Source organism: Colletotrichum costaricense (assembly GCF_030867565.1).
Source record: "Colletotrichum costaricense strain IMI 309622 chromosome Unknown Scaffold_22.1, whole genome shotgun sequence".
Lineage (NCBI taxonomy): Eukaryota > Fungi > Ascomycota > Sordariomycetes > Glomerellales > Glomerellaceae > Colletotrichum > Colletotrichum costaricense.
Window position 1 is genome coordinate 811894 of NW_026848251.1, and position 27604 is coordinate 839497.

Consider the following 27604-nt stretch of genomic DNA (forward strand, 5'->3'; position numbering starts at 1 on the left):
TCGGCGTATCGACAACCACCTTGTTGCGACGACATTAAGCTGGAGGTAATTGCATCTTACTTATGGAGTCCGATGTACATCTCACAGCCACTCCACGCCGCACAGCTACATACGGCGATATGGGTCTCCAATTTCAGCCTGGAATTTTCATTCTCATCCGTTTTGATCACTCTCTCTTCATACTCTACACAGAAGAAGTTGCCATACGCCCCATTGTCAGTCACCATGCTTCATGTTCTCGCAGCTATTCTCACGACTCTAATCCGGACGGTTGCCGGCCAAGGGGCATGTTTCGTGCCCAACGGTACCAACAGACATGATTTGACCAACGCCAACATCCAAAAGTATGCGCCTTGCGAAAGTTCTGGACACGGTATGTGTTGCAATATCGCAGGAGACAAGTGTCAGGCGGATGGCCTGTGTTGGAATGAGGAGCACAAGCAACTCTGGCGGGAAAGCTGTACAGACCCTACTTGGGAATCACCCAAATGTTTGAAACTGTGTGTCACAGATGATTACGGTAAGCTTCCTTTCTTCAGAAATCAAGCATAGTAACACGGAATTTCAATTGTCAGACACTGGCTGTCTCAGAAAGCAACTGACTAGTGAGAGCGACGTGAGTGCTGACAACCACCAAGAATCAGACGACGGTATACCAGGAAGCGGAATGGATGTTGTCATTACCAAATGTAGCGATGGCAGCTATTGCTGCGGCGAGGGCCAGAATGCCTCAATCTGCTGCATGGCTGGGAGAGGAGTGTACATCGTCGATGGCAAAATAATCACCTCCTCTGCCGCATCTTCGTCCAGCACGATTGCCCTCACAACCTCTCTAGCGACAGTTGGAATCACATCCGCGATCTCTTCTGCGATCACTTCTGCGATCACCTCTGCGTCTCATTCTGCTGATGCAAGCTCAACATCTCTAATTACCCCATCGAATCCTGCCGAATCCGCCACAAGCAACACCAACTCAACTTGGGACAATCGAAATGGGATCATTGGTGGCGCTGTGGGTGGAGGTGTCGGTCTGGCGATAGTTGGCATCGTGGCTGCCTTCTTTTGGTACAAGAAAAAGAAGAGGAACACAGAAACAGCGAAGTTTGAAGCAAGCCTCGAGAAGCAAAACGCCAAGAATTGGCCGGCTTCATCGGCTCAACTCCAGTACCGCCACGAGCTCCCAGTCAAGCCAAACCCGGTTGAGCTGGCATCCGAATCTCCACCAGCTGAGTTAGAATCAGAATCACTGTCAAGAAGATGATTCTTATATACACACCGGCCAGAAAGCATGAACTCGAGCCGCACAAAGTAGTCAGGAAGGCCTCTCAGTCTAGATATGTTTCGATTGGCGCCCTTGAGCCTAGTTGCGTGGCTGATAGTTGCACAACTTGCTTGCGAAGAAGATGGGAAATAGTGCTTCGAAGACGGTCCGCTGGTTCTACATTAATCTTTGTACACTCTAACCTTGTAATCGTCTCTCCATTTGTCCTCGATTATGACTAGTTGAGCCTTCTGCACCTTGTCTAGGTATCGGTCTTCTGGAACATCCTTGTAGTCGTCTCGGTCAATATCCATGTAGCCCTCCTTCGCAACAGTTCTTGGTGTAATCATCAACGAGCGTCCTGTAACACAGATTCTGTTAGAGGGTAAGCTTGCAAATATTTTGGTTTCTGGGACTGACCGTTGATAGACTTGTCGCAAGCAACTCTCATCATGCAGTTGGCAACATCCTCTTGCTCCCCAAATTCGACTCCGTGGTCAATCAACCATTTCTCATACTCGGCAGTACGAATCGCACTCTTGATCCAGCACGGAGCTACGTAGACGATCCGGATGCCTTGCTCCCAACTAGAGCGTCTGGCAGTTCTCATGAACCCATGGAGACCGTACTTGGTAGAGGTGTACTCCCAATTCCCGGGGGAGTCGATCCATCCAACCATGCTTCCTGTGATAATGAAGCATCTGTCCCTGTCGTCGGTTTCTGGCTGTTGTCTGAAGTAGTGCACTGCGAGTTTCCATGTGTAGAAGGAGCCCTTGAGGTTGACATCAACGATATTGAGATTAGGCTTGACCGGCTCTCCGTTTGGATCATCCAGATTCCATAGGCTGTCCCCCGAACTTCGACTAATACCAGCGTTCGCAATGACGATGTCTACGCTTTTGGAAGGACTTTGGCTTTTGGCGGTCTCGAACATTGCCTTCTGCTGATTCCAGTCCCTGATATCGCACTCCACAAACGTACAACACGCGCCGTTTGCATTCAGCTCTTTCTCGATGTCTTTGCCCCTGGCATTGACATCGCCGAACGTAACAAAAGCACCGGCTGCGACGAAGGCTCGCACACATGTCTCGCCCATGCCATTGGCACCGCCCGTGATAATGACTGATTTTCCCTTGACGTTGTGGCGATCAGGGATGATAGTGTGGTCGATTGGACCGTTGTAGGTGTACTGTGGGAGGGGCATAGCTGCGATGTGTCTTGAGCTAAGAGCTTAGATCGACTCGTCAGGGAAGAAACTAGTGAGGGAGAGACGAGAAGAGTTTGAGCATTCAGTATGGAATCGAATATACTTCAAACGTTCGAGTATTCTGATGATGTGCAGAAGCCCAAGCTCTTAATCGATGTCTTTGTCTCTTTCAAATGTACGATGTTACCTGGTGTTCCCGGCTCTACACAACCGGGGCCGAGACAGGAGGGAGGGGAAAATTGGAGTAAGCATTAGACCCGTGAACGCCCCCAAGCTCCCGGCCATTGCCCCAAACCCCCTGGATCCCCCGCTGGGAAACCGTTTTGGGATAGCCGATGGCAATTCTGAAGATGGTTGATTTGGCGTGTAGGCTTCGGCAACCTTAGACACGGCAACCCTAAGAGGACGGTTAGGCCTAATGAGTCTATAGCGCGACTGGCACAATCGTTTAGCTGAGAATCATGTTAATCCGATGAGGCCATTCTCCGTTGGAATTGCCATAGTATGTGCCGGGTCCAATAAAGATAATGCGGACTGGGCTATCTCGGAGATCACTGGAGCGGAGCGTGTGTCTTCACACAACATCTCTCAACCATAAAGACGAGGAAGAGGATTGCTCATCAGAGACTTCACCTTTCCGCTCAACCACTTGACATCGTGTGCTCCTGTTCTATTGAACCGTCTGGGTCAACCTTAGCTTTCGCATGTCCTTGAGGCCTTACAGCATCTTTTAACATTGCCCTCTTATTAACATGACTGCTTCCGTCGAAGCACCGGCCACCGCACCGGTCGACCCTGGCCCAGTTGCAACATCTCGCGTTCCCAATGATGTGCCACGAATGCCGGCACCAGAACTACCAGAGGTTGTCCAGGGCAATGCGAAATTTCCGCAACAACCTTCAGTAAGCAATCACAATGGCGTCAGCGACGATCCTTTCAAGCTCGACACCAAATTCGCCTACACCCCACGGAAGATCAAAGTATTCACCATTGGTGCTGGCTTCTCCGGACTCCTCATGGCCCATAAGTTTCAGCACAGGTTTCCAGAGATGCGAGACATCGTTGAACACACAATTTTTGAGGCGCATAGCGAGGTCGGTGGTACCTGGCTTGTCAACAACTATCCCGGCGTGCAGTGCGATGTTCCAGCGCACATTTATGTGAGTACCCTGCGTCAAGCATTCAACGAAGCCTCCGTGGGCTAATCATGTCTTTAGGCATTTCCATTTGACCCCAACCCAGACTGGAGTCGTTTTTACGCCAGTGGAGCTGAAATCCTCCAGTACATGAAAGACACAGTCAAGAAGTGGAATCTTGATCGTGATCTTCAGTTGAACACCAAGGTTGTTGGCGCTACATGGCAGGAAGAGCTTGGCCAGTGGAAAGTTACGGTAGAACACCAGGGTGAACAGCGTGATGAATTCTGTCACGTCCTGATCTCTGCCCAAGGTGTACTTGTTCACGAATCCTGGCCAGACGTCCCGGGTCTACGAGATTTTGAGGGCCACATTACTCACTCCGCTCGCTGGGATCACGATTTTGACTACTCCAACAAACGAATTGCTGTCATTGGAAACGGCTCTTCTGGCATTCAGATCGTTCCTCAAATGGCCAAGTTACCTGGTACGGATGTGCTGAACTTCATCCGAGGACCTGCTTGGGTATACTATCGCGCTCCTCCATCCAAGCACCTTGGGAGGGATGACCCGGATCCCAACCCACGATACACTGACGAGGAGAGGAAGAAGTTCCATGATCCAGAGTATCACCTCGAGCACAGGAAGGGAATTATTTCACGCACCAACAAGTCCTTCTACATCTTCATGAAGGGCGAGAACAACAAAGAGGGCATGAGATTGGCAGCAGCGCAAATGGCAGAAAAGCTAGGCCATGACCCCGAGCTGTGCGAGAAGCTCATTCCAAAATGGGAGTTGGGGTGCCGGCGCATCACGCCTGGGCCCGGCTACCTCGAGTCATTCTTGCGACCAAACTGCAACATCACCAACAGTGCCATCACCAGCGTTTCGAAGAATGGTGTTCACACAGCCGATGGCAAGTTCTATGAGTGTGACGTCAGTAAGTAAAAAGACTATCTACTATGACATGAAGTGTCTGTTTTGCGGCGTACCTGACAGGTCTCTAGTTGTCTGTGCAACTGGTTTTGACGTCTCCCATCGTCCAAGATACCCAATTGTTGGAAAGGAGAACATCGACCTTGCCACGAGATGGGCTGAGGACCCTGATTCCTATGTCTCAGTTGCTGTACCAGACTATCCCAACTACTTCATGATGATGGGACCCAACTGCCTAGGTGGCCATGGGTCCTTAGTGGAGTCTCTGAACTGGACAGGAGACTACTTTGTGAAGTGGGTGAAGAAAATGGCTACAGAGGACATCAAATACGTTGAGCCCAAGCAAGAGGTTGTTGATGCGTTTATCAAGTACAGCGACCAAGTACACAAGACACTTGTATGGAGCGGTGGCTGCAAGAGTTGGTACAAGAGGAACCGTGTCGATGGCAGGGTTACAGCTCTGTTCGGTGGCAGTGCTCACCTTTTCAACCGGATGCTCAGCAACATCCGCGGTGAAGATTTCAACATTTGCTATCGTACATCAAATCCTTTTAGGTTCATGGGCAACGGGTTTACGGAATGGGAAATGGATTCAAAGAGCGACTTGTCTTGGTATGTAGAGAAAGCCGAAGTTTTGGGCAAGGTTTGAGTCCATGCTCCGAGCCGAGGTCGAATCATTAGATTAGTACTAGCATTTTCAGTAACAGAGTGTTTAATTGTTCAGTCCGATGCGCTGGCAGTATTGATTCATTTCCATTGTCAGACTACTAGTACCTTAGCTTACTCCAGTCACTATGTGCAAAGCCTGTATCGACCCGCCTTCGTGGCTTTCATCCAGGGACCATAAAGTCCAGACGGTAATCTACAAAAGGTTCGAACAAATCCTCAAACTGATTAACGAGTGTCTCATGGAATAGCGCATTATCCGGAGACGGGAAACCCCTTGTTGCTGTGCCATGGGCCCGACCAGTCAACAGACTGTCAGCGATTCCTCCAGTATGTTGTGTAGCGAATGGGAACAGGGCAGTCCAGTCAAAGTCATCGAAACCTCCTCTGTCCAATGGGACTGCCTCGACATTTGGTGGATCGGAAACGACAACGCCAGTTTCACCATGGATGGGCTCAATATTCTCTGCCCCCGGCCTTGTAACTCGTATCGCACCTGAGTTGGTACCCCTCAGACGTGAGAAGCCCTGCCTGATGACGTTCGCGGAACCCCACATGATCTGAAGCTGGTCTGCTGCCCTCACGAGGATGTCAAGACAGTCATTGGCATCTTTCGCTAAGTGCGGGATTTGACAGGCCTGAAGTAGTGGTATGAATGCCGTTCCAGTGTACCAGCAGGTGATTGCCATCAAAAAGCGAGTGTTGCCTCGAGATAAGATATCGCGCAATATTCTGGCAATGCAGGATGCTGCTAATATGGCCGGAGGAAGTGCTTCTGGCAGAGTGTTGGCTGAGCGTTTGAGATGAAGGACAATGATGGTGGTGAGATATGGAAGATGTAACTGATGCACGTCTTTGTCAAAGTTCTGAGTGCGAGCTGAGCCGATGGGAAGTTGCAGGTGAGGAGGAAGAGAGTTGACCCAGTCCACCAACTCCTGTCTGTGGTGGTCTGGTGATATTTCTGCCGTAGGCAGCGTCGAACGTGAGAGTGTTTTTGCAATCCTCCCGATGATGACACAAAGGCGAACCCAGTATATAAATATCTCTCCTTTCCTCTGAGATCTGAGATCGCTTGGAAAGTCGGACAGGGTGGGTTCTTGTATATTGCAGTCATCGAGATCGATGATGGCTGGCTTACTCTGACACAACGCAGTCAAACGTTCCCGAGCCTAGTACATCTCTTAGCAAAACTCGACGGGAAAGACGATAGTTCTCAAGCCACTTACGAATGCCGTCCACCAGATTCTCCTTCGTAATCCTAAGTTCAAGTTGCCCGAAACGACTTGGCTCGCTGTTGGCTCACGGTGTAGATTCATTTGCTGCGCATGACGAATCAGGACCGACGTCCACCACCATGATGAGTGCCGATGAACTGTGCTTGGGGGGCGTGGTGCCCACCAGTAGAATAGAGAAACGGCCATGAGGGTAGTCAAACCATCTGCCTCTTCATCCTCGTAGAATATTGTGCGTGCCTTCTTGTAGTACTCGGCCGGTCCTTCATAAGGCACTAGTGGAGGCTGCACGTTGCTTGCGGCAGTTGCCAACGCATTTGCAAGGAGAGGAGATCGCGCAATATCGCTGGCAAGGGTGTCTGAATCAAGAACTGGACACCAGGCATAACAGTATTCGAAATAGGTCTCGGCAAAGCTTTCCTGGAGATCCTGCTCATGGGGGTTTGAGAGACTATACTTATGGTCCAGGCATGCCTTCAATGCCTGTTTCTCAGCGTCAGACTGATTCTCAGGTGCATAGACCTGTAAGAATCCAGTGTCTATATCACCAGTGTGGCTCTCAGCAACACCTTCAGTGCGTGCATCACTGCTCTGTGACCTCTGTGATGGCGACGGTGCGAGGTGAATTTCCTGAGATCGCACAGCCGTAGCAGCTGAATGAGGGGATGAGGCATGTCTATGCTGCTCTGATATTGAGTGGCGAGAGCGGGAAGGCGGAGGCGGCGGAACAAAATCATTGAAGCCTGTGGATAGAACATGAATGGCATCGGCCACCGCGTCTGTCTGTGATACGGTTGCTTCATCACCAGAAGCCGATGTCGCTGGTGGTGTCGGGACACGACTTGAATGGCCTGGCCGTACAAGACGTCGCCGTTTTGTACGCTTCGAAGGGCGAAGATGGCATACCTTCTCCCAGACGTCACAATTCGTACAGCTCTCGTAGCCTTCAGAGGTCCTAGCCTGAGTATGGTCAGAGCAATTCGAAAATATTGCGCGTCTCTCAGACAAACCTGAAGGTCGCATTTGACCTTTTTGCCGTGGCAAACCACACAGACGAGCTCAGCTCGCCGGCGCTTGGGCTGCGACGCATCGAAAGGGAGCCATTCACTGATAGTCTCCGGCATGGCAACTCGTGGGATTTGGACAGATCGTTCGGGCAAGGTTGCTGATGAAAGACAAAGTCTAATCCTGACCCTCCCTTGAACGGATTTGAGATGAGGTTACAGTGAGATGAGGGAAGTCTGCATCTGAGCCTGGGCCCAGAACCCGAGAGGGCGGAGAGGGAGCGCTGGAGCTTGGGCCGGCTGCGGAGAAATGCGGGGAACGGGGTAGTCACTAGGTGCCCAGGCTCCAGCACCCTGTCACGCTTGTGTGCTATTAATTAGTGAAGGATCTTGGATTGTTGGGGGGGGATGTTAGACAAGGGAGGGGAGGGGGGTTAGGAAGGAGGGACACTTGGGGGACCCCAGGCTAATATCTTAGGGGGTTTACTAGGTCGATGGGGATTCGAACCATTGGGTAGATGGAGCCTGAGAACAAAATGTGATTCGTACGTGGCTTTCCACATTGAGGATGGCGTTCCCACGTCGTGGGGTTCAGTTTGGGTGGCTGGTGGCTGTGGTTCCAGCAGAGATAATCGGACAGAACCGCCGATTCCTAGCATCTCACTTAAACTGCCACGTGAGTCGTACGAACCGGACACTTCGGAAGCAGACTTTGACTTGAAGCGTGTCTCTTGTTCAAGTACTGTTGCTGTTCAACTCGTCTCCAATGCTGAGATGGAACGCTAATAGGCTACACGAGAGTCACGAGTGTCTCCAGTCATTGTTCACGACTGTAGTGACCAGGTTTTCGAAATCACGATTTCCACAAGATCTACTTCTGTAAATGGCATTTTACATGGCCGAATGTGAATTTGCAGAACTCTTCAAAGAGCGGATGGTGTATTCAGGGAACTCGGTAATATTCTGGTGTAACTAAACCATTCTGGATTGACCACGTTCCGTTCCTCCATTACAAAGAGCATCACATCAAAACAACACAGGCAGCAGAGAGCAATAGTTAAAATCTCCGTGACAAAAAGGAGAACCAACGCGATATCCACCTAGAGGATATATCTGAACTGGGGGTTCTGCCACTTGATCAGCATACTTGAACCCGTTCGAGAGCCAGGAAGTAAACGTACCTTCATGTCGGTGAGATCGTCCTCGTAGGCGTGGTCAAAGCCCTCCATGATGCCAGCCTTGTCACGCTTATTGTTGTACCAAATGCAGACAAATCGATAGACAAGGCCGAGAACTCCTGCAGCCAAAGATGTAATCACAACAACGATAAAGCCAGGAGCATAATTAGGCGCATCTTCCTTCCGAAACACCAAGGGTCCGACAAAGTTACCTGCTCGTGGAATTAGCCATCGTGAAGTTGTAGTCTAGCCGAAGACAGATTTGACATACCAAGGCAGTAACCAATATAAAGGCCGGACGAAGCAATCGATCGTTTGGTGTAACCCGAAGTGTTGGCGATCTGCAGGCCCATAAGAACGGCATATCCTCCTCCAACGGACGGCAAAATGTAGGCAGCAAAGAGAAGAGCACCTTTGGCTGACCGCGGCAATAGCCACAACAAGAGGGCAGCGAGAGTGGTTCCCATCTGAGCACCAAACACAATCCAAGTGCGGCAGTTCTTGAACTTGTATGCCAGGTATGGCATAAGGAGTTGTACAGTGCCTCCATACGCACCCGCCGGCATAGTAAGTAAGAGGGAATTGAGAGTGCTGAATCCAAAGCCGTTGATGATGATGGGAACAAATGTCGAGATGGGTCCATTTGCAATCATGCAGAGGAATGCGATGGCGAAAACCAGCCAAAACTTGATGTCAAGACCGAGCTCGCCGACCTGCTCCATCTTGTAGTGAGTGTTGCGCACGCCCGAGTTATTGCTTCGCAACCGGGCTACCAAGATGTACCTTTCTCTATCGTTGAAGCCCTTTGCGCGAATGGGGTCGGGAGGGAGGACAAAGTACAGGAGCAGACCCCAGACAATTGTCAGCGACCCGGCAAAGTAGAACATGTATCTCCACGAAGAGACTCCGCCATTGAGCTTGCCGAAACCGAAGTTGATTAGGGGAGAGAAGATGGAAACATAGCCCGTGCAGCTGTACCAAATACTGTGTATGAATGTTAGTATACTCTCAAACTCTCCTCGAACCTCTCAGGCCTATATGTCGTAGGTGACTGACGTACCCCATTCGCATGGCTTGCTCGTTCTTCTTGTACCAACTTCCGACAATGAGCATAAACATTGGGCTGATGCCGCTCTCCAGTAGTCCAAGGCAGAACCGCTGAGCGTAAAGGTCGCGATAGTTTCTGCATACAGTGGTAAGGATCAAGGTGAGACCCCAAAGAGTGACAATAACCGAGGCGACTCGCTCGATTGGAAATCGTTGGGCCAAAATCATAGTCGGATAGGCACCGACAATGAAACCAAGGTAAAAAATGGCGGCCGACATCGAATATCGATCACCGACCGTCAGGTCCAAGTCGGTTCGCAATCCGAAGAGAGCCTGTGTAACAGCAAATTAGCGGCACGATGGGACACAAGGTCAAGGACCTGACTGGATAGCACGGAGTCTTTACTTACCGCCTGCGAAAGCATGGCCTTGTCATAATACTGGAGACCGTATGTCATGCATAGCACTGGCATCAATCTCCAGTCTATCTTTCTTCTGAGTTTCTTCTCTTCTTTCTCTGTCCATTCATAGTCGCCGGTGTAGCCTTCGAGCACCTTGAGTGCCTCGTCATTGTGGACTGTGTCAACAGCGGCGCTCGTCTTCATCTCTGTAACACCTTCAGGGCGCTCCACTTGCTGAACACTCTCTGCAGACTTAGCGGGATCAGACATGTTTGCTGAAACTTGAAATCGGATGTCAACTTGTAGGATCCCGAACAGATGGCAACATCGTACGAGGGAAACCAAGGCAATGTTATAAAAGAAGCAGGTCTGCCTTAGCGCGACCTGTAATCCGGGGAACCGCGAGCTAACGAGACCTCTCCATGGACAGACTGCAATGCAGGCAGGAGTAGTTGACTGGGGGAGGGCGCTGGATCAGTCGGCCTGCATCGAGAACGTGGCCCCTAATCCCGGGGGTCTGGATCACAGCGTGGCACTCAGTGGGTTGGGTGGCTGTCTCACTGACACGGCATCTCGGTAATTCAATACGGGTTACCGGCCACAAGAAACCTTGCGATGTTGGGGAACAACTACACCGCTTAGGGGTAACCGACCGCCGAAAGCGCCCGTAAACAAATTGGAAATTCTCCCCCGCAAGGCCATAGCTCGGCGCTACTGAGGGGCCGGCAGATCTTTCTGTGGTTCCTATCAAGCCCCTTGTTGACGGCTTTCTTTCCCATGACCGAAGCAAACAACCCGAACAAACAATTGCATAGGTACTTGAGACCTGCTTGAAGTCAGACAAAGTTGGCTTGCCATTGACTAGTATTCTAACAGCACCTCACATTTCAAACCCGTAAATCCACAAGCGAAGCGTCAACATGTCACTGAAAGCTCCTGTTGTTACGTTGCCAGGAGGGAGGGAGACGGTGGTTGTCAAGATGATCAACCCTGTCAACTTTGGGCCGGCTATCCTCAAGCGTTTCATGGCTCCAGATGTTCCGGGCCTGGAAACTTTCAAGACGTCTCCTTCTCTCTGCTTCCTTCTGGAGCATCCTTCAGGTCGGAAGCTTGTGTGGGATCTAGGGATCAAGAAAGATTACAACAACTATGCGCCTTCGATAACCAGTTACTTGCCAACAACAAATTACGACATACAGGTGAAGAAAAATGTGGCGGACATTTTGGAAGAAAGTGGTGTTGCTACGGAGGATGTCGAAGCAGTAATCTGGAGGTACGTAGAGAAAAAGTCTTGTTTCTCCTTCAAAACATTCTTTACATGAGGTTTACTACAGTTCTCTAACCTACTGTGTAGCCACTGGCATTGGGATCATATTGGCGACCCATCCACATTCCCGAAAACAACCGACTTGATTGTTGGGCCAGGGTTCAAGGCGGCGATGCTTCCGGGCGCACCTGCAAATCCCGAATCTCCTATACTCGAGAAGGACTATGCGTAAGTTGTTGAAGCACCCCTAGATACGATCAATCAGAGCTTGTAACAAATCGAAACTTACGCATTCAAGTGGCCGGAACTTGAGAGAAATCTCATTCGAAGAAGGGCCTCAGACCATTCGCATCGGGCGGTTTCCGGCATTCGACTACTTTGGAGACGGCTCGTTCTACCTGTTAGACAGCCCAGGCCATGCCGTGGGCCATCTTTGCGGACTAGCCCGGACAACGCAAAGTCCGGACACATTCATTCTTCTTGGAGGTGATGTCTGTCACTACGCAGGAATATTCCGACCTTCGAAGCATCTGCCCGTTCCCGCGTCAATCTCTCCACATCCTTGCCGGCCACACGAAGACACCGCACTTTGTCCTGGCAGCGCTTGGGACGAGCTCCAGCAGTCTCGGGGCAGAGCCTCCACAGATACGCTCTTCGATGCAACGTTTGGTTTGGACCTTCCTATGGTGGGAAGGACAGTGGGATGTCTCCAAGAATTGGATTGTGACGAGAACATCTTTGTCATTATAGCACATGACTCGACAGTCAGAGACGGTGTGCCTCATTTTCCAAGTGACCTTAACGACTGGAAATCAAACGGCTGGGGGGAGAAAGTCAAATGGTCTTTCTTTCGCGACCTAGAGTCGTACTGGGACTCGAAGGGGCTGCTGTAGTTATCGGGCCTAATTTATAGAATACGCATCGTCCTGCAGTTACCCACCAGACTGTCCTGAAAACTTACTAAGGCACCTGCAGAGTCAACGTTTATTTAACTTTCGCTTGGCTCCAGCACTCTATTAATCCGCGACTTGGTGTCCCGAAGTCATGTGAATCCTCACATCCCATTTGTGTCATTGAACACTAAGTACTCAGTAGACACTGAAAGTTTGATCACTTGACGACAGCTCGCTGCAGAGAAACCTCTTCGGCAACTTCATTTTGTGCCGTAATCAGTACCGTAGCGGCTGAAGAACGGGTGAGGCAGTATTTACATGGTCTGAATACTCTGAGTCGCCTGCTAGCCCCTTCAACTATGGTTGGCAATTCACCTGAGGGCTGCATTGCGGTATCACAACTGGAGCATTTCGGCACTTTCCTGATTGGGGTAGCCGAACCCACCGAGCGCGCCGAGCCGAAGTTTGTTTGTCTTCCGCGGTAAGGTTGGGTGACATTCTACCGCCGGCATCCCCGCGAATCCCCTCTTCCGTCTCCACCCAATTCCAAGCCTCAGATCTCTCTAGACCAACTGCGTTGCTCACTGTTCATTATAATTGTGCAAACACCCTAATCCACAAAAGACCACAGAGCATCGAGTCATACTTTTATATCGATAGTACTTCAAGCCCAGATTCGGAACTGTCGTGAATACAGACGCGCGTCAGAGTTCAAGTCAAGCCAGGACTTCGCACAAAGCATTACACCAACAATGGCACAGGGGTCCGAATCGAAGCCCAATGGCACATCGCCATCAAGCTTCCAATCTGCTAATCAAGACCTCGATTACGATGTCTTGATAGTTGGTGGCGGCCTCAGTGGGATCTTTTCACTTTATCGAGTGCGGGAACTGGGGTTGAGAGTAAAAGTCCTTGAAGCCGGTTCTGCCGAAGGAGGCACTTGGTTCTGGTATGGCCACTTTGCAGTAACGATATGTGAAAATTGAGCTAACTTGACTGTAGGAACCGATATCCTGGAGCTCGATTTGATTCAGAGAGCTATTCCTACATATTTTCCTTCTCTCAAGAAGTGTTGGATGAGTGGGATTGGACTGAGCATTTCTCGCCTCAGACGGAGACTCTACGCTACATCCAGTACCTCACCAAGAAGTTCGACTTGAAAAAGGACATGCAATTCAACACGCGTATCCGGTCAGCTCGCTTCCAGGAAGACACAAGGTCTTGGCTTTTGACCGATGGAAACGGTGCCACTTACACATGCCGTTATCTGGTGACAGCGATGGGTATTCTCAACGAACCCACTCTGCCAAATATTGCCGGAGTTCACAACTACAAGGGAGAAGCATGGCACACGGCCCGCTGGCCTGGAGACGGCGCCAGTCTTGACGGCAAGCGCGTGGCCATCATCGGCACAGGCGCAACTGCCATCCAGACGATCCAGGAAATTGTCAAGACAGTTGGCTCTTTGACTGTATTCCAGAGGACGCCCAATTGGACTGCACCACTGCGGAATACAAAGATTAGTCCAAAGGAGATGGCCGATATTCGGAGGCGGTATCCTGAGATCTTCCGTCAGTGCTTGGACTCTTACTCGTGTTTCATACATGTCGGTGACACAAGAAGTGTCTTTGACATGGAAGAAAAAGAGCGCCTGGACCATTGGGAGGAACTTTATGCACAGCCTGGGTTTGCAAAGGTGCTCGGCATCTCAGGCGACATTTATACCAACCGCGAAGCGAACAAACTGTACAGTGATTTCCACGCAAACAAAATCCGCCAACGCGTCAACGACCCCAAAGTTGCAGAGAAACTTATTCCGAAGAATCACGGTTTCGGCACTCGTCGAGTCCCGCTTGAAAGTGGCTACTATGAGGCATTCAACAGACCGAATGTCCGCTTGGTTGATATCACAGAGACCCCTATCGATCACATCACGGAAAAGGGAATCAAGACGAGCGAGGAAGACTTTGAATTTGATGTCATCATCTACGCAACAGGGTTCGACGCCATCACTGGATCGTTCCGGGCTGTAGACTTCCAAGGTATCGGGGGCAAACAACTCACAGATGTTTGGAGCGAGGGCATCCAAACTTTCCTTGGCTTAACTGTCAAGGGATTCCCTAACATGTTCATGGTTATGGGACCGCACCAGATGTTTGGCAACATCCCCCGCAGCATCGAGTATGCCGTAGAGTGGGTTGCAGACTTCATCCGGTATGCTCGAGACAATAACATCACATCTGTTGAGGCTACAGATGAAGGTGTCCGCATGTGGACGGATCATGTATGGAAATGCGGAGAAGGTCTTCTGGCTAACGAGGTGGACTCTTGGATGACAGGTGTCAACAAGAACCTCGCTCATAAGCAGAAGAGGTCTATGACACGGTATAATGGGCCTGCACCTGGCTATAGAAAGCGGTGCGACGAGGTGAAGGCCAGGAATTATTCTGATTTTGTGCTTGGATGATCTGATTGTAAGAGAATGTTGGCTGAGGTGGCATTTACTTGAGGATTTATCAAACACATGAGATCATTTTACAAGTACCAACGCGTTTGTACAATGAGGCTGTGCTATGTAACCTGAGGCTGGTGTCTTATCCTTGATCAAAATCATCAAGCCCTCTGAGTGAAGACCTCTGGATGTTGAAAGTGGAATCTCTAAGATCGCAACAGAAGACGTACATGCGCTGACAGGTAATACGCTTTCTGTTAACTGTTTCACGTCTAGATGTATTGAAGTTCCCCGCGCCTTGAGCTTAAACAGTGCTAGTCCTTCAGATTATTTCAAGCAACGGTGCCTTTCTAATGTTCATGAATCTTGAACTCTCCCGTGGCCGTTGGGTTAGTCAATGCCCAAGTAATCCCACTGTCCGTAGTCTCGTCCCAGTGTTTCGACGCTGATAACTTGTCTCCAAACCGCCTAAATCCGTGAGGAACGCCCTTGTAGACATGAATATCCGTGGGAACACTGTGCTATATTTCAGCGATCACTTGTCCGGGGTCCCAAGCGTAAGAGCCACTCACCCAGCCTCTGTAAGCATCTTGGCGTATAGCAAACCCTCATCTCTCAATGCATCCAAGCCGCAAATTCCAAACGTCGTCGGGGGTAGTCCTTTCACCTGGTCTGGTGTCGCGTTACCAGGGTTAAGTCTCAGGTCGTTGGGGTCTGGGTTCTCAACCTTGAGAAGGCCAACGAAAAGGTCGATCATGGGTCGCGGCAAGATTGGGGCGCTTTCGTTCTCGGGGTACGATGAGACCGACGGATTTTTCATCTTCTTCAACAAGCCATCGTAACAATCAACATGCGCCAGACAAGGGATCATCAGAACCTGGCCTGCGATAGAGGGCAACCCCGAGGGGAGCTTTCCAAGGTGCTGAGCGAGTGTGAGTGAAGCTGTCAACTGTCCACCAGCCGATATACCTCCAACGACAATTTTGGCCGCGTCGCCATCGAGCTCCTTGATATTGGCATGCAACCAGATGAAGGCATCTTCCGCATCATTCCATGCTGTTGGGTAGACGTATTCAGGCGTATGGCGATAGTTTACGTTAACAACAAGCGCATTTGTGCTAATGGCAATGCGAGAACAAGTCGCATCTTCGGAGGTCAAGGTACCGAAAAGAAATCCGCCTCCATGGAAATAGAGGTAGACTGGCAGAGGCCCATCACCCGCCGCCTTGGGTCGATAGGTTCGGGCTTCGAGTGTTGCCCCATCACGTGTAGGGATTGTCCAGTCGCGTACTTGGACTTTGTCTGCCATAGGCTTCATGGCTTCCACTGCCAACTCATCGCGGACTTTATTCATGACATTCTTGCGTTCCGACGGAGAGAGGTCGGTTTGGGGAGGGGGAAGACCAGCTTCCACCGCTAGCCACTCTTCGCTGGGGCCGCCGTATCTCGAAAAGTCACACATACTTTCTTGCGTCTGTCCGTGAGAGGCTTCAAAAGAGGTACCCGATGTTGTTTGAATCGAAAATGGCTAATTGAGATGTTCCCTCCAAGTTCTCTATGTCTGATCGCGAGCGACTAGGTTCTCAAAAGCAGAGCATAGGCCGAGGTTCGGTAAAGCCAACGCAATTAGTAATGATGAGGAGGGGCAATGAGCCTCAAGACTAATTTAGCCTCATAACAAGGACAGCGTGCCGAGGTTCTGCGGGGAAATAAGACCAACCATGCGCCTCATGTTTGCTGATTAGGGTCCCGTCATGCTGAGATTCGGCTTTGGGTAAAACCGGCAATGCACTAGGTCTCCTGCCAGCGGCTCAGCGAACAATACCTAGTTACCGGGCAGGGCGTGCCGTTCTGGAATTTGCGCCATGTTTGGTGCTCATTCGCCTGGTAGCCGCTAATTACCGCAACCCACGGGGCATTGTCAAGCTGAGTGAACCTTTCGGCAACATGCCCACCCTCTAATGCAGTCATTACATGGGTCCTTGTTGTTCTAGTGCAACCCCGCCGAAGTCATGCTGCCCGGGTTTCCCCAAACGAGTTATCCGCGTTGCCGGTCCAGCTACTGTCGCGTAATACTACACGGGAACTTAGAGGTCAAACTCTTGTTAAGCTATTTTATATGAGATGTTGGGTAGATGTAGTATAATCGTGAGTCACGCGATAGTTTGTTATATCCAACAGTCACTCAATTCTTTACCGAACAACGCATCATACACCACAGCCATGTCAGAAATTCCTAGCGAACCACCATCCCGATCCCTCAAAGGCAAGGTGGCCATTGTCACTGGAGCTGGGTGTGCAGGAGATGGCATTGGAAACGGGCGTGCCATTTCTATTCTCCTGGCCGATGACGGCTGTCATGTTGTTTGCGTCGATAGAGACCTGTCATGGGCGCGCAAAACCTGCGACTTGGTAGCTGCGAAACCTGGGAGAGGCGAAGCTCTGGCTGTTCAAGGGGATGTGACTTCTTCCACAGATTGCGAAAACATCGTTCAAACGGCATTGGAGAAATTTGGTCGGGTTGATATTCTAGTCAACAACGTTGGAATTGCTGGAGCCGCAGGTACCGCAGTCGAGGTGGACATGGAACAATGGGCAACGGGTCTCGATGTCAACGTTTCCAGCATGGTTCTCATGGCGAAGTATGCCATCCCAGCTATGCTCAAAAATGACGGAGAAAGCAAAGGTGCAATTGTCAACATGGGCAGCGTCGCTGGCCTGAAGGGAGGCACCCCGCACCTTTTATATCCGACGAGCAAAGGCGCAATTGTCAACATGACGCGAGCAATGGCGGCACACCATGCGAAAGATGGAATTCGCGTGAACTGCGTCTGCCCCGGGGTGAGTCTTCATCTTCATACCTTATACTCTCACCCAAGAACATGACAAAGCTAACGACGTGGCGTGTTCTATTGGGTGTACAGATGCTGTATACACCCATGATGTACGCTGGTGGAATGAGTGAGGAAGCCAGAGCTGCAAGGAAGGGAAGGAGCCTGCTAGGAACGGAAGGGAACGGCTGGGATGCTGCTTGTGCGGTTGTCTTTCTGGCCAGTAATCATGCAAGATGGATGACTGGTGTGATTCTACCAGTCGACGCCGGCACTACTGCAGCTGTTGGAATTGGGATGACCAAGGCTGCTAGTGTGAACGGCTAGTAAATGTGTACTTTTCAATACTTGAATGAACTTCAAAAGTCAAATGGAATTACTGAAGCCTTGGGGAAAGCATAAGGTATCAATGTTTGACTCAACTCCCAAGAGTTGAAAGATGCAATTCGTATGGTGGATCATCCGTGCATCAAAGCAACTCTGGCTTTGATTTCCCCTCTTTCCAAGCGTTCCAAGACATCGGGAAAGTCACTCAATTTCGCCGTCTCAACTCTGGGCCTAATGTTGCCTTTGGCAATGAGTTGCAAAACTTCCCTCAGGTCCTTTACCTGACCTCCATAAGAGAAAATGTAGCTGAGTCGCTTCCTGGTTCCAATCTTCATATGTATGGTGTTTTCGGTGTCGAGACTACCAATGCATAGCAGCTTCCCACCTCGACGAACTAAAGCTTCGTGTGAGACAGATTTCCCGAGTTAGGTGAATCGTTAAGATGTGGTTTTTCTTACCTATCTGCTGAGCATCCTCAAAGGTCTGATGAGTGCCGACAAAATCGAGGACGGTGTCGATTTTACCGGTCAATCCTTGTTCAATGACAAATTCTTGAACCTTCTTCCCTGGCGGAACCAAGTCTGCCCGAGGGACCCCAATGGCGGCAGCCTCTTCGAGCAGACTTTCTCTGATATCAGAGACAATGACTCTTGCCCCAATGTTCAGGACAATTTGAAGAGCATTGAATCCCAGGCCTCCCAGGCCGAATAGAAAAACGGTCTCATCTGCTTTGACTTCGCCTCTTCGATGAACAGCGTGGTAAGCGGTGGTAACGGCGTCAGTGGCCACCGCAGCCTCAGCGGGTGAGACTCCTTGAGGAACATGTGCAAGTCCACGGACATCGATAGCCGCGTACGGAGCATAGAATCCATCCTGACCGATGCCGGAATGATGGCCAACTTCGCATATTTGAGCTAAGTCCCGCGAACATTCATCGCAGTGGGAAGCGCCACATCCTGGAACAGCGTTCAAAGCCACAATGTCGCCCTGGCCATATTAAGTATTGGGATGCAATGATTGTAAAAACCCTTCATTGATGCTTACCACTTTGAATTCTGAGTCAAGAACTTGATCTCCAAGCTTGATAATTTGACCGCACCCCTCGTGGCCCTGATATGAAATTAGAAAGACGTAGGATTAGACGACAAGTGACTTGAACCGTCGTACAAGAATAAATTTATCCTGAAACCAGCCGGGCTGCTTTTCGATGGTGAGAAGCGAGTGGTCACTACGACAGACTATGGTTGTTATGTAGTGAGTCACCATGATCAACAGCTATGCAATTGTTTTGATCTTACCCCCGGAGGCGAGCATCTTGCACAATACGCCCGTCGGCGAGGGCATGGGTACGGGTACCTCTTCCCAGACCTAATTTTGCACATTCGAATCATTAGCTCTGAGGTCTAGATCCAGTGTTTCCAGTACACGCACAGGATTTGGATTGCCCTTGTGCTTTCTCCAAGCAAACATAGTCGCGGGGATCTGCATGGCTATGGGCTTGCTTGTAGTGAATATCGAAAGCTAATGCTGTGATTCGATACTTGAGATTGTTCTGCAACGATGATGTCGAATTAAGTATTTGAGTATGACATGTTTGCACTCTGGCAGGGTTCATCTGGGTTCCTCTCCACCCAGACCACCAACGCTGTGACCGGCTTACTCATATAGGCATAACCGAAGTTTGCCGACAGACTACCTTTGGTCACCAAGTGCCTAAGCAGCAAGCTAAGGTAGTGAGTGAAAACGAGAGAAATTGAAATGAGGATGAGAAGTTCACACGTTCCTGATGTCTCGAAGGTACTCTATTCATCACGGTTCCGACACTAACGAAACTTGTCATCTAATCTGAAACCCTCAGCAAGATGTCTCCCAAACAAACCTAACCCTTTGGTTCACTCATAGCTTTGCTGCACGCCGCTGCTTCTCACGGTCTCTCAACAACCGTCTTAGTATCTTGCCCGAAGGAGACTTGGGAATCGCATCCACAAACTCGATGCCTCCCTTGATCCATTTGTGGGGAGCTTTCCTGGCCTGCACGTACTCCTGGATACCCTTCTCGGAACATGGCCCCGACTTGACAATGTAAGCCTTTGGGACTTCGCCGGCACGATCATCCGGCACAGAAATGACGGCACAATCCGCCACGCTTGAATGGCCCAATAGGCACGCCTCTAGTTCAGCCGGAGCAACTTGATGACCCTAGATGGCTTTAGTCAGTGACCGTAAATACTGATTGAATGTTCGAAGCTCGTACCTTGACTTTGATGAGTTCTTTGATTCGGTCCACGATCCAGAGGTGCTCCTTTCCGCTGGGTGCCTTCCGCATTTCCCCGACGTCTCCTGTCTTGATGAACCGACCATTCTCCGTGTGAACGAAAGTGTCGCGATTTGCAGACTCGTTATTCAGGTAGCCGAGCACAACACTTGGCGATTTCACCCACACCTCGCCCGGCTCGTTGTATGTGTCCACCCGCTTGCCGTCCGGGTCAACGAGCATGATCTCAAAGCCTGGCAAAATCAGGCCGGAACTGCCAACGACAATGTCCCTAGGCGTACCGGAAGTGACAACGACGCATGTTTCTGTCATGCCATATCCGAGAGTTATCTTCCAGGAGGGATACGCGGAGAGCAGTGCATTAGTTGCCTCCAGCCCTAACGGTGCCGCCCCGACCCACACCCGCTTGACGGAGGAAAGATCGTATTTCTTTAGTGTTTCAAGATTGTTGATCATTGCGATAACCAACGGCGGAACGAGATAGAGGGTGTTAATTTTGAAATACTCTATTGTGCGGAGGTATGTGTTCAAGTCGAACTTTGGTAGCACGATTACCGAGTCGCCCCTATATGTTGAGGCGTGACATATAATGATCAGGCTGTAGATGTGGGATTGAGGTAGAAGGCCAAGTCCAATGTCGCGATACGCCGGAGCAATGGCGTCTCGGTCTGCTTGATCAAAAAGTGACAATTGGATAATGTTGGCAATGACATTTTTGTGTGAGATCATGACCGCTTTCTGTTAAGTAGCATCAGTACGCAAGTTCAACAAAGGAGACAGATCTTTGGAGGCATCACTCACCGGTAGACCAGAGGTACCACTGGAGTAGCAGAGAAATGCTGTCTGTCTTTGTCCTTGACCACGATTCCACTTGATTGGCTCAAGTTGTGGCAAAGTTTGGCCTCGAAGAATAAGCTCAGCGACCGTTTTGTACTGTTCGAACTTCGCCTCCTGCTGGCCAGGCATGTCGCAGAGGTAGATGCAGCACTCTGGAATACCGGCAGCTTTAGCAGCTTTCAGTGCGACGGGCAGAAGAGACTGAACGGTGAAGAGCGCTTTGCACTTTGATGTCACGAGTTGATGTGTGAGCTCTTCTGCATTGTACATCGCGTTTGCAGGGGAAGAGATGCCATTCAAGCGATGGACGGCCCAGGATAATCCCATTATGTCCACCTGTTTTGCAGAAGAACGTCAGCACGCGCGTCATCTTTAGAAATCTTGAATTTCCAATCCTTATAGAACTTACAGTGTTGAGGGCAAATATGCCGACCACCTTGTCGAACTCACTGCCCTGATTGACACTCCATCCGAATTCCTGAGCCAATGATCTCGCAAGGGCCTCAACACGACCTTTCTGTTCCTGGGCCGAGATACTGCTACCACTCAGTCCACAAGTATAGGGATCAAGAGATGTCGCAACGGGGTGCCGTCCATACTGCTCATCAAACATGAAATCGCAGAGGGGCACTGTGTCGGGAATGCTTGGGAGTTGGGGAAGAGATTGGTCAGGGACGAACAACATTGTGGCGGCGGGCTTCTTGGGCGTTTCTGAACCGATTCACTTAACCACCGAGAGCCACCAAACTGATTCACGAAAGGCTCGAGATCTGAGAATCCTTTCATTTATTAATAAGCAGTCGTTCATCCGGTGAGAGCTGTCTCTGGCATGGAAATTGGCAATTGACCGCGAGGTTCGACTCTCTGCTAATCCCAATTGGGATTGCCGATAACCCCACGACACGCAGTATCCCCGCGGGCCGTCTCGGGGTTGGTAAACAGTACTTGGCTCGGGAGCCCATCCTTTCCAATAGCCCCACTAGAGTAGGCTCGGCTCCAGGCAAACAGGCACGGGTCACCCAGCTCATGCACGCTGAAATTGAGCCAACAATACTGGCTGTCCTGGCTACTTTCCGACATTGCGATCTTGCTGGCCACGTGGAGGCATGAGATCTAGCCCCAAGATCTAGATAGTTGTATTTTAATAATGAAGTTCGCAGCCTACCTAGTACACCGGGCCAACAGCCGGCTCCGACGTCGGGATCGACTGGCACTGACTTCTATACCCACCTCTATCCGGATCAGTTACCGGTTTCGAGAGACAATATCGTAGTCGATCGTTGTTGAAATCGGATCTTGGGAATCTCCCTTTGTCAGGAAAGTGTGCAGCTCGTTACACACCAGCGCCGCTTCGAAAGTCCGTTGGAGAGAAGATTCAACGGTAGAGCTCACCACGACGGCTAACAATATCCAAATAGATTCTGACAAGCAGACTATTTCACCAAGGCAGTACGAGCGACTTCACATTCAGCAAGAAAGAATGCCATGCATTGAGGCGCCAAACGCCTTGAGGTTCTTTGCATCCTACAGCCTCTCGACCATGCTCCAGCGTCAGGTAGCTGGGACTCTTCCCGGTTCCGGGCATAGTTCAGAACGTTATCAATGCGGAAATTGCCATTAATATGTAGCAGTACTATCAGCAGAATGGCAGTCACCCTGCAAGCGCCTCGCAAGACATTCAGGAGTGTTGCCTGTTGGTAGAGATGTAAATTCGTTACAAAGACATCAAGATAAGGGGGACTGTGCCAGAGTGACAGACTGGAGGGGCTCCGTACCTAGTCTCAGAGAGGCTAGATTCTTGGCCAAGCTTTTGCGGCGGGTCTGCATCAATCCAGAAGCGGCTAGTTTTATGGCCAAGACTTTAGCCGAGAGCGCTAGCACTTGGCATCTGGGGAACTGCGAATTCATCCACTTCCCGGCCCATATGTTCACCCATTCGTGTGCGTTCTGAGAACTTGAAATGCACCTCTGCTTATCACCTCGATAGATGCAAACGATAACCTCATTAATGAATACTCTTGTCAGTGAGTATCCGCCTTTTTGTCAAGTACTTGCGTTGGCAAACCGGTGTCGAAGTAGCACATGGGGGTTGTGGGGTAGCATGAAGTGAGTTAGATGAAGACTTATTTGCTTCTCTTGATTCGCAACTATTTCAACATGTTTACAGATAACAGCGTAAGTACAAAGGTTCAGTCTCTCTTTGTGTTGGACTCAGCCGTGACTTCGGGCTGATGCTCAGCCGTGCCATATATGACCCGTCCAGCAATGTCTTCAACTTGCAAATACGTCTGCCTTCCTTTGATGAACCAAAAGCCAATGCTGAATAAGAGGATAATTCCAAAGACAGCGATAGCATAGTTCATGTCAGCGATAGCTGGGTTGGGCTCGGCGGGGAAAAAGAAGAAAACAGTCGTAACCAAGCAATAAACAATCGAAACCCAATTGATGACAGCCCCATATCGACCAAGACGGAATTCCGCTGGGGGCAATTTGTTTCTCCCAACCAGAAGAAGCGTGAGTATGGGAATAGCGTAGGATATCGTAAGGGCAATGGTACTGACGCCGACGATGGCCTCCAGAACTGTGTTGGAGAAGGTGTAAAGTAGACCGACGAGACCGATGATGATTCCTTGTAGCCCAAGCGCGCGAACTGGTGCCTTCCAAGTTTCGTCCACATGAGAGAAGTAGGGACTCCACGGGATTCCTCCGTCGCGCGCAAAACTCCATGTGAGTCTGGACGCTGTCGTCAAGACAGTGACTCCCTGGCCCAAGCCATTGATGATGAAAAGAGCAATAAGGACGGCTGCCCCTTGCAGCCCAACCGTGCTTTTGACAAGATCCATAAAGGGGAGGCCTGTTGTCGGGTCGAGGACCTGTTCGAGGTCTTGGATGGAAAAGAGACAGACAACCATGAACAAGAATCCAGTACCTGCACCACAAATAATAGACAACCAGATGACCCGGGGGATGTTCTTTCGTGGTGCAGGTATCTCCTCTACGAGATGGATGGCGGCGTCGAAAGCCGTGAGTCCGTAGGCGCTCTGGACGAGGCCCATGAACCACACGATACCATCGCCCCATCCCGTGCGATTAATCCACGCTCCGAACACAAACGATGCGGATTGGAAATGGAGTCCGTCCCTGGTCCCAACCGATATGAGTAGGGCAAGTCCGAAAACAAAAAATAACCCGGCAAACGTGATCCCAACAAAGTTGTTAAAAATGGGGAGAATCTTGTCCCTTCGACAAGAAATCATATTCAAGAGAGTCAGGAGTATTGTCGTGCCAAGGTAAACCAGAAACTGGACCCAGCCAGTTTGAGGTGCCGTCGAAGTTTCGTCGAAAAGCAAGTTCATTCCCAAGATGAACTCGGTCATAAACGCTACGGTGGAAGCTGACAAAGTCCACCATCCAAAGGTATTGATCCAGGCGCAGAGGTACGACAAAAAGCGACCAGCTGAGGTAGGCCATAACCGTGAGACCCAGTATGCCTGACCCATAGCCGTTGGCATACTGCTGCACATCTCTCCTAGGGAAACGCCGATGCAAGTATTGCAAAAAGTGACCAAACACAGGCCCCAGAGGATGGTTATCGGACCACCGTTGGTGAGGCCGCTGGCCAGGCTTTGTGCAAAGACTGACCAGGTGCCTAGAACGACAAAGGCGAGCGACAACATGCTCCACGTGTCGAATTTGCGACTGAGAGCTTGCGAATGACCAAGTTCGGCGAGATCTACTGCATCTTGAGCTGCCTGATGCGACATCGTTGAGGGCTTCAACGTGGGACCTTGCTCAGCATCCATATTGATCGCGTGGACAGGGACGCTCGTGAGGCTTTGGACAACAGAGGTAGAAGCAGGGGAAAAGCTTGGTTGGAAATACGAGATTGTGACATTCTCTTGTGGTAGTTGGTTGGCGTGTCTCGGCCAATACCCTCTTTCACGGCAGTGCACTACTTCTTATAATTATTTCCCCTCATCCTGATGTCGGATCTTCCCCCTTTTGGAGTCGATAACACTCGGAGTGAGTGATTAGTGTTGGCATATAATAACAACCTAATCTTTTTGGGGCCGGAGATACGCATCATCCGGGTAGATTCATCTACTGAGGAGTGGTCGACTCGTTATGCCGGTAACTCATGGTTCTCTCGCCCCCACCAGCCGGGCCGGTCCCACTAGTCATCAACGACAACGAGTCTAACAACATCCCTTGTCCCGGTCATCCCCGCGTGCGTCAGAGATCTGGATCGTAAAGCTGATACCCATCTGACCAAAGCTTGAACGGGCCGGCGAGCAAAAGCCCCAGTGGACTTCGTAGATGGCACGATATTTTACGTAAATACCATTCGTCAGTCGAGTGACCATGAGTATAAGTATAGCCGTTGTCTCTCAATTCTAAGACGGCGTTAGAAGCCTGTGTTCGCCCCCCTGTGCTTTTATACGATATTTCCGTCAACATGATCAAAGACACAACTTCTCTTCCTGGTTACACAATCTTCCATCATGAAGAAGGCGACCAAGCTCCTGACTTGTCTAAGCAAGCAGTGATGCATCCACTTGGTATGTCAAAGTCTTGATTTCTGACGTACGGCAATGCCTGCGTACCTGAGACGGTTGCTGGCAGGTTCAATTGCGATATTGTGAAGCTAATGTAATATTCCAGATCCGCTGTCAATCGACGAATTACGAGTTGCTGCCAGGCTCATCCGTGAGCACAGAAACGCTGGTTCGGTCAAATTCAATTGTCTGACTCTACGTGAACCTACCAAGAGCGAGTATGCAGAGTTCCGTGCAGGGCGAGGGCCGCGACCCGAACGGCGTGCCTTTGCTATCATACTGGCAGAGCGTGGTTCAAGCAAGGTTGCCGAGGTCATTGTCAATCTGGCCAAAGGCGAGGTTGAGACCTGGAAAGCAGTATCGGAGGTCGCACCGACCCTGACTCTTGAAGACCTCGACGTTACGGAACGAGTTGCCCGGCTGAACCCCAAAATCATTGAGGTTTGCCGTGAGATTGGCATTACCGATATGTCCAAAGTGTTCTTCGACGCCTGGGCCATTGGATTCGACCACCGTTGGGGGTTTGAACGGCGTCTGCAGCAAGGTCTGCCCTACTACCGAAAGTCATCAATGGACAACCAGTACGCACACCCCTTGGACTTTTCCGTGGTTGTGGACACCGAGACGGAAGAGGTCCTCGCTATTGACGTCCGACATGTCAACGGAGAACGGACCAAGGTCCCGCTGGACGAACACAACTACCTACCAGACTTCATTCAAGAGTCATACGATGGCACTAGGCTCAAGCCTATCGACATCACCCAGCCGCAAGGCGTTTCGTTTCGCATGCAGGGGAACGAGCTTTTCTGGGCGGGCTACAAGATGCATATCGGTTTCAATTACCGGGAAGGCATCGTGATCTCAGACGTGCGCATCCACGACCAACAACAACAACAAGATCGAACACTGTTCAACCGCATTAGCGTTGTCGAAATGGTTGTCCCGTACGGCAACCCTGATCCACCACACCAGCGGAAGCACGCCTTTGACGTTGGTGAATACGGCAGCGGCCTTATGACGAACTCGCTCAAGCTTGGCTGCGATTGCAAGGGCGAGATCCATTATCTCGACGCAGTCATGACGACATCCAAAGGCGAACCAGCAATGATCAAAAACGCGATTTGCATCCACGAGGAGGATAACGGACTTCTCTACAAGCATACGGACTTTCGTGATGGCAGTGTTATTTCAGCCCGTGATCGGAAGCTCGTCATTTCCCAGATCATCACGGCGGCCAATTACGAGTATGCTTTCTACCATACCTTTACTCTCGACGGCACATATAAACTCGAGATCAAGCTCACGGGCATGTTGAACACGTATTGCATGCACCCATCCGAGTCGGCAGCTCCGTACGGCACCGAGGTTGCGCCCCGATTGAATGCCCATAATCACCAGCATATCTTCTCGTTGAGAATTGATCCCGAGATTGATGGGCGAAACAATTCAGTGCTACAAAGCGACGCGGTACCATCGGACGCGCCCGTGGGATCACAAGAAAACCCCTTTGGCAATGGTTTCTACTGCAAAAAGACACCTTTGCGTACTTCGGAGGAGGGTGCTGCAGTGTATTGCCACGAGACGAGTCGGGCGTGGGATATCATCAATCCGAATAGCATCAACCCTTCAGCCAAAAAGCCGGTTGGGTACAAAATCATCAATCCCAATTGCCCGCCTCTTCTGGCCAAACCAGGGAGCATGGTGTACAAACGGGCGGCGTTTGCTCGCAAGAGTCTTTGGGTAGTGCCGTACAAAGACTACGAGCTTTTCCCGGCTGGGGACTACGTCTGCCAGTCGACGGGAGAGGAGCATCCGCATAACCAGACAATCGTGGACTGGGTGGCTCGGAACGAGTCTATCGAAAACACAGATATTGTGTGCTACATTCAATTTGGTCTCACGCACTTTCCCCGGACGGAGGACTTCCCAATTATGCCAGCAGAGCCGGTGAGCGTGATGCTGCGGGCGTCCAACTTTTTTGAGAAGAACCCAGGACTTTGGGTACCGCCGTCGTCGGTGTGTGTCGATCGGACGTCCAAGGATGCATTCTGCGCCAATGAGGGGAAGCGTGGTTGCGCTCGGTTGTGAGGAATGGTAT

At 50.5% G+C, this 27604-nt stretch overlaps 13 protein-coding genes across 13 annotated transcripts; 6 read left to right on the top strand and 7 right to left on the bottom strand.

Annotated features, from left to right (window-relative positions):
- Window positions 1-72: 72 nt before the first annotated feature.
- On the top strand, window positions 73-1261 carry CCOS01_15115 (uncharacterized protein; the record flags this gene model as incomplete). The annotated part of the gene is made up of 2 exons (XM_060463257.1): window positions 73-373; window positions 576-1261. The coding sequence occupies 2 exons, from the start codon at window positions 73-75 to the stop codon at window positions 1259-1261; spliced, it is 987 nt and encodes a 328-aa protein (XP_060306442.1).
- A 182-nt stretch (window positions 1262-1443) lies between these two features.
- CCOS01_15116 (AdhA) lies at window positions 1444-2465 on the bottom strand (the record flags this gene model as incomplete). Its single annotated transcript, XM_060463258.1, has 2 exons — window positions 1444-1622; window positions 1682-2465. 2 exons carry the CDS (start codon window positions 2463-2465, stop codon window positions 1444-1446), a joined length of 963 nt encoding a protein of 320 aa, XP_060306443.1.
- Window positions 2466-3220: 755 nt separating this feature from the next.
- CCOS01_15117 (cyclohexanone 1,2-monooxygenase) lies at window positions 3221-5189 on the top strand (the record flags this gene model as incomplete). Its single annotated transcript, XM_060463259.1, has 3 exons — window positions 3221-3628; window positions 3686-4544; window positions 4612-5189. 3 exons carry the CDS (start codon window positions 3221-3223, stop codon window positions 5187-5189), a joined length of 1845 nt encoding a protein of 614 aa, XP_060306444.1.
- A 181-nt stretch (window positions 5190-5370) lies between these two features.
- CCOS01_15118 (uncharacterized protein) lies at window positions 5371-7562 on the bottom strand (the record flags this gene model as incomplete). Its single annotated transcript, XM_060463260.1, has 3 exons — window positions 5371-6375; window positions 6433-7398; window positions 7449-7562. The coding sequence occupies 3 exons, from the start codon at window positions 7560-7562 to the stop codon at window positions 5371-5373; spliced, it is 2085 nt and encodes a 694-aa protein (XP_060306445.1).
- Window positions 7563-8542: 980 nt separating this feature from the next.
- Window positions 8543-10338, bottom strand: CCOS01_15119 (allantoate permease; the record flags this gene model as incomplete). Its single annotated transcript, XM_060463261.1, has 5 exons — window positions 8543-8569; window positions 8624-8832; window positions 8892-9604; window positions 9681-10000; window positions 10078-10338. The coding sequence occupies 5 exons, from the start codon at window positions 10336-10338 to the stop codon at window positions 8543-8545; spliced, it is 1530 nt and encodes a 509-aa protein (XP_060306446.1).
- A 650-nt stretch (window positions 10339-10988) lies between these two features.
- Window positions 10989-12228, top strand: CCOS01_15120 (metallo-beta-lactamase superfamily protein; the record flags this gene model as incomplete). Its single annotated transcript, XM_060463262.1, has 3 exons — window positions 10989-11341; window positions 11423-11563; window positions 11634-12228. The coding sequence occupies 3 exons, from the start codon at window positions 10989-10991 to the stop codon at window positions 12226-12228; spliced, it is 1089 nt and encodes a 362-aa protein (XP_060306447.1).
- A 752-nt stretch (window positions 12229-12980) lies between these two features.
- Window positions 12981-14695, top strand: CCOS01_15121 (phenylacetone monooxygenase; the record flags this gene model as incomplete). The annotated part of the gene is made up of 2 exons (XM_060463263.1): window positions 12981-13177; window positions 13231-14695. The coding sequence occupies 2 exons, from the start codon at window positions 12981-12983 to the stop codon at window positions 14693-14695; spliced, it is 1662 nt and encodes a 553-aa protein (XP_060306448.1).
- A 335-nt stretch (window positions 14696-15030) lies between these two features.
- Window positions 15031-16651, bottom strand: CCOS01_15122 (uncharacterized protein; the record flags this gene model as incomplete). Its single annotated transcript, XM_060463264.1, has 3 exons — window positions 15031-15196; window positions 15253-16125; window positions 16506-16651. The coding sequence occupies 3 exons, from the start codon at window positions 16649-16651 to the stop codon at window positions 15031-15033; spliced, it is 1185 nt and encodes a 394-aa protein (XP_060306449.1).
- A 252-nt stretch (window positions 16652-16903) lies between these two features.
- On the top strand, window positions 16904-17838 carry CCOS01_15123 (2-(S)-hydroxypropyl-CoM dehydrogenase; the record flags this gene model as incomplete). The annotated part of the gene is made up of 2 exons (XM_060463265.1): window positions 16904-17521; window positions 17605-17838. The coding sequence occupies 2 exons, from the start codon at window positions 16904-16906 to the stop codon at window positions 17836-17838; spliced, it is 852 nt and encodes a 283-aa protein (XP_060306450.1).
- Window positions 17839-17969: 131 nt separating this feature from the next.
- Window positions 17970-19326, bottom strand: CCOS01_15124 (uncharacterized protein; the record flags this gene model as incomplete). Its single annotated transcript, XM_060463266.1, has 6 exons — window positions 17970-18232; window positions 18297-18825; window positions 18883-18948; window positions 19006-19076; window positions 19137-19206; window positions 19270-19326. 6 exons carry the CDS (start codon window positions 19324-19326, stop codon window positions 17970-17972), a joined length of 1056 nt encoding a protein of 351 aa, XP_060306451.1.
- A 408-nt stretch (window positions 19327-19734) lies between these two features.
- CCOS01_15125 (AMP-binding enzyme) lies at window positions 19735-21635 on the bottom strand (the record flags this gene model as incomplete). Its single annotated transcript, XM_060463267.1, has 4 exons — window positions 19735-20037; window positions 20093-20851; window positions 20915-21286; window positions 21360-21635. The coding sequence occupies 4 exons, from the start codon at window positions 21633-21635 to the stop codon at window positions 19735-19737; spliced, it is 1710 nt and encodes a 569-aa protein (XP_060306452.1).
- Window positions 21636-23139: 1504 nt separating this feature from the next.
- Window positions 23140-24753, bottom strand: CCOS01_15126 (uncharacterized protein; the record flags this gene model as incomplete). The annotated part of the gene is made up of 1 exon (XM_060463268.1): window positions 23140-24753. One exon carries the CDS (start codon window positions 24751-24753, stop codon window positions 23140-23142), a length of 1614 nt encoding a protein of 537 aa, XP_060306453.1.
- Window positions 24754-25406: 653 nt separating this feature from the next.
- Window positions 25407-27594, top strand: CCOS01_15127 (primary-amine oxidase; the record flags this gene model as incomplete). The annotated part of the gene is made up of 2 exons (XM_060463269.1): window positions 25407-25509; window positions 25613-27594. 2 exons carry the CDS (start codon window positions 25407-25409, stop codon window positions 27592-27594), a joined length of 2085 nt encoding a protein of 694 aa, XP_060306454.1.
- Window positions 27595-27604: the final 10 nt, after the last annotated feature.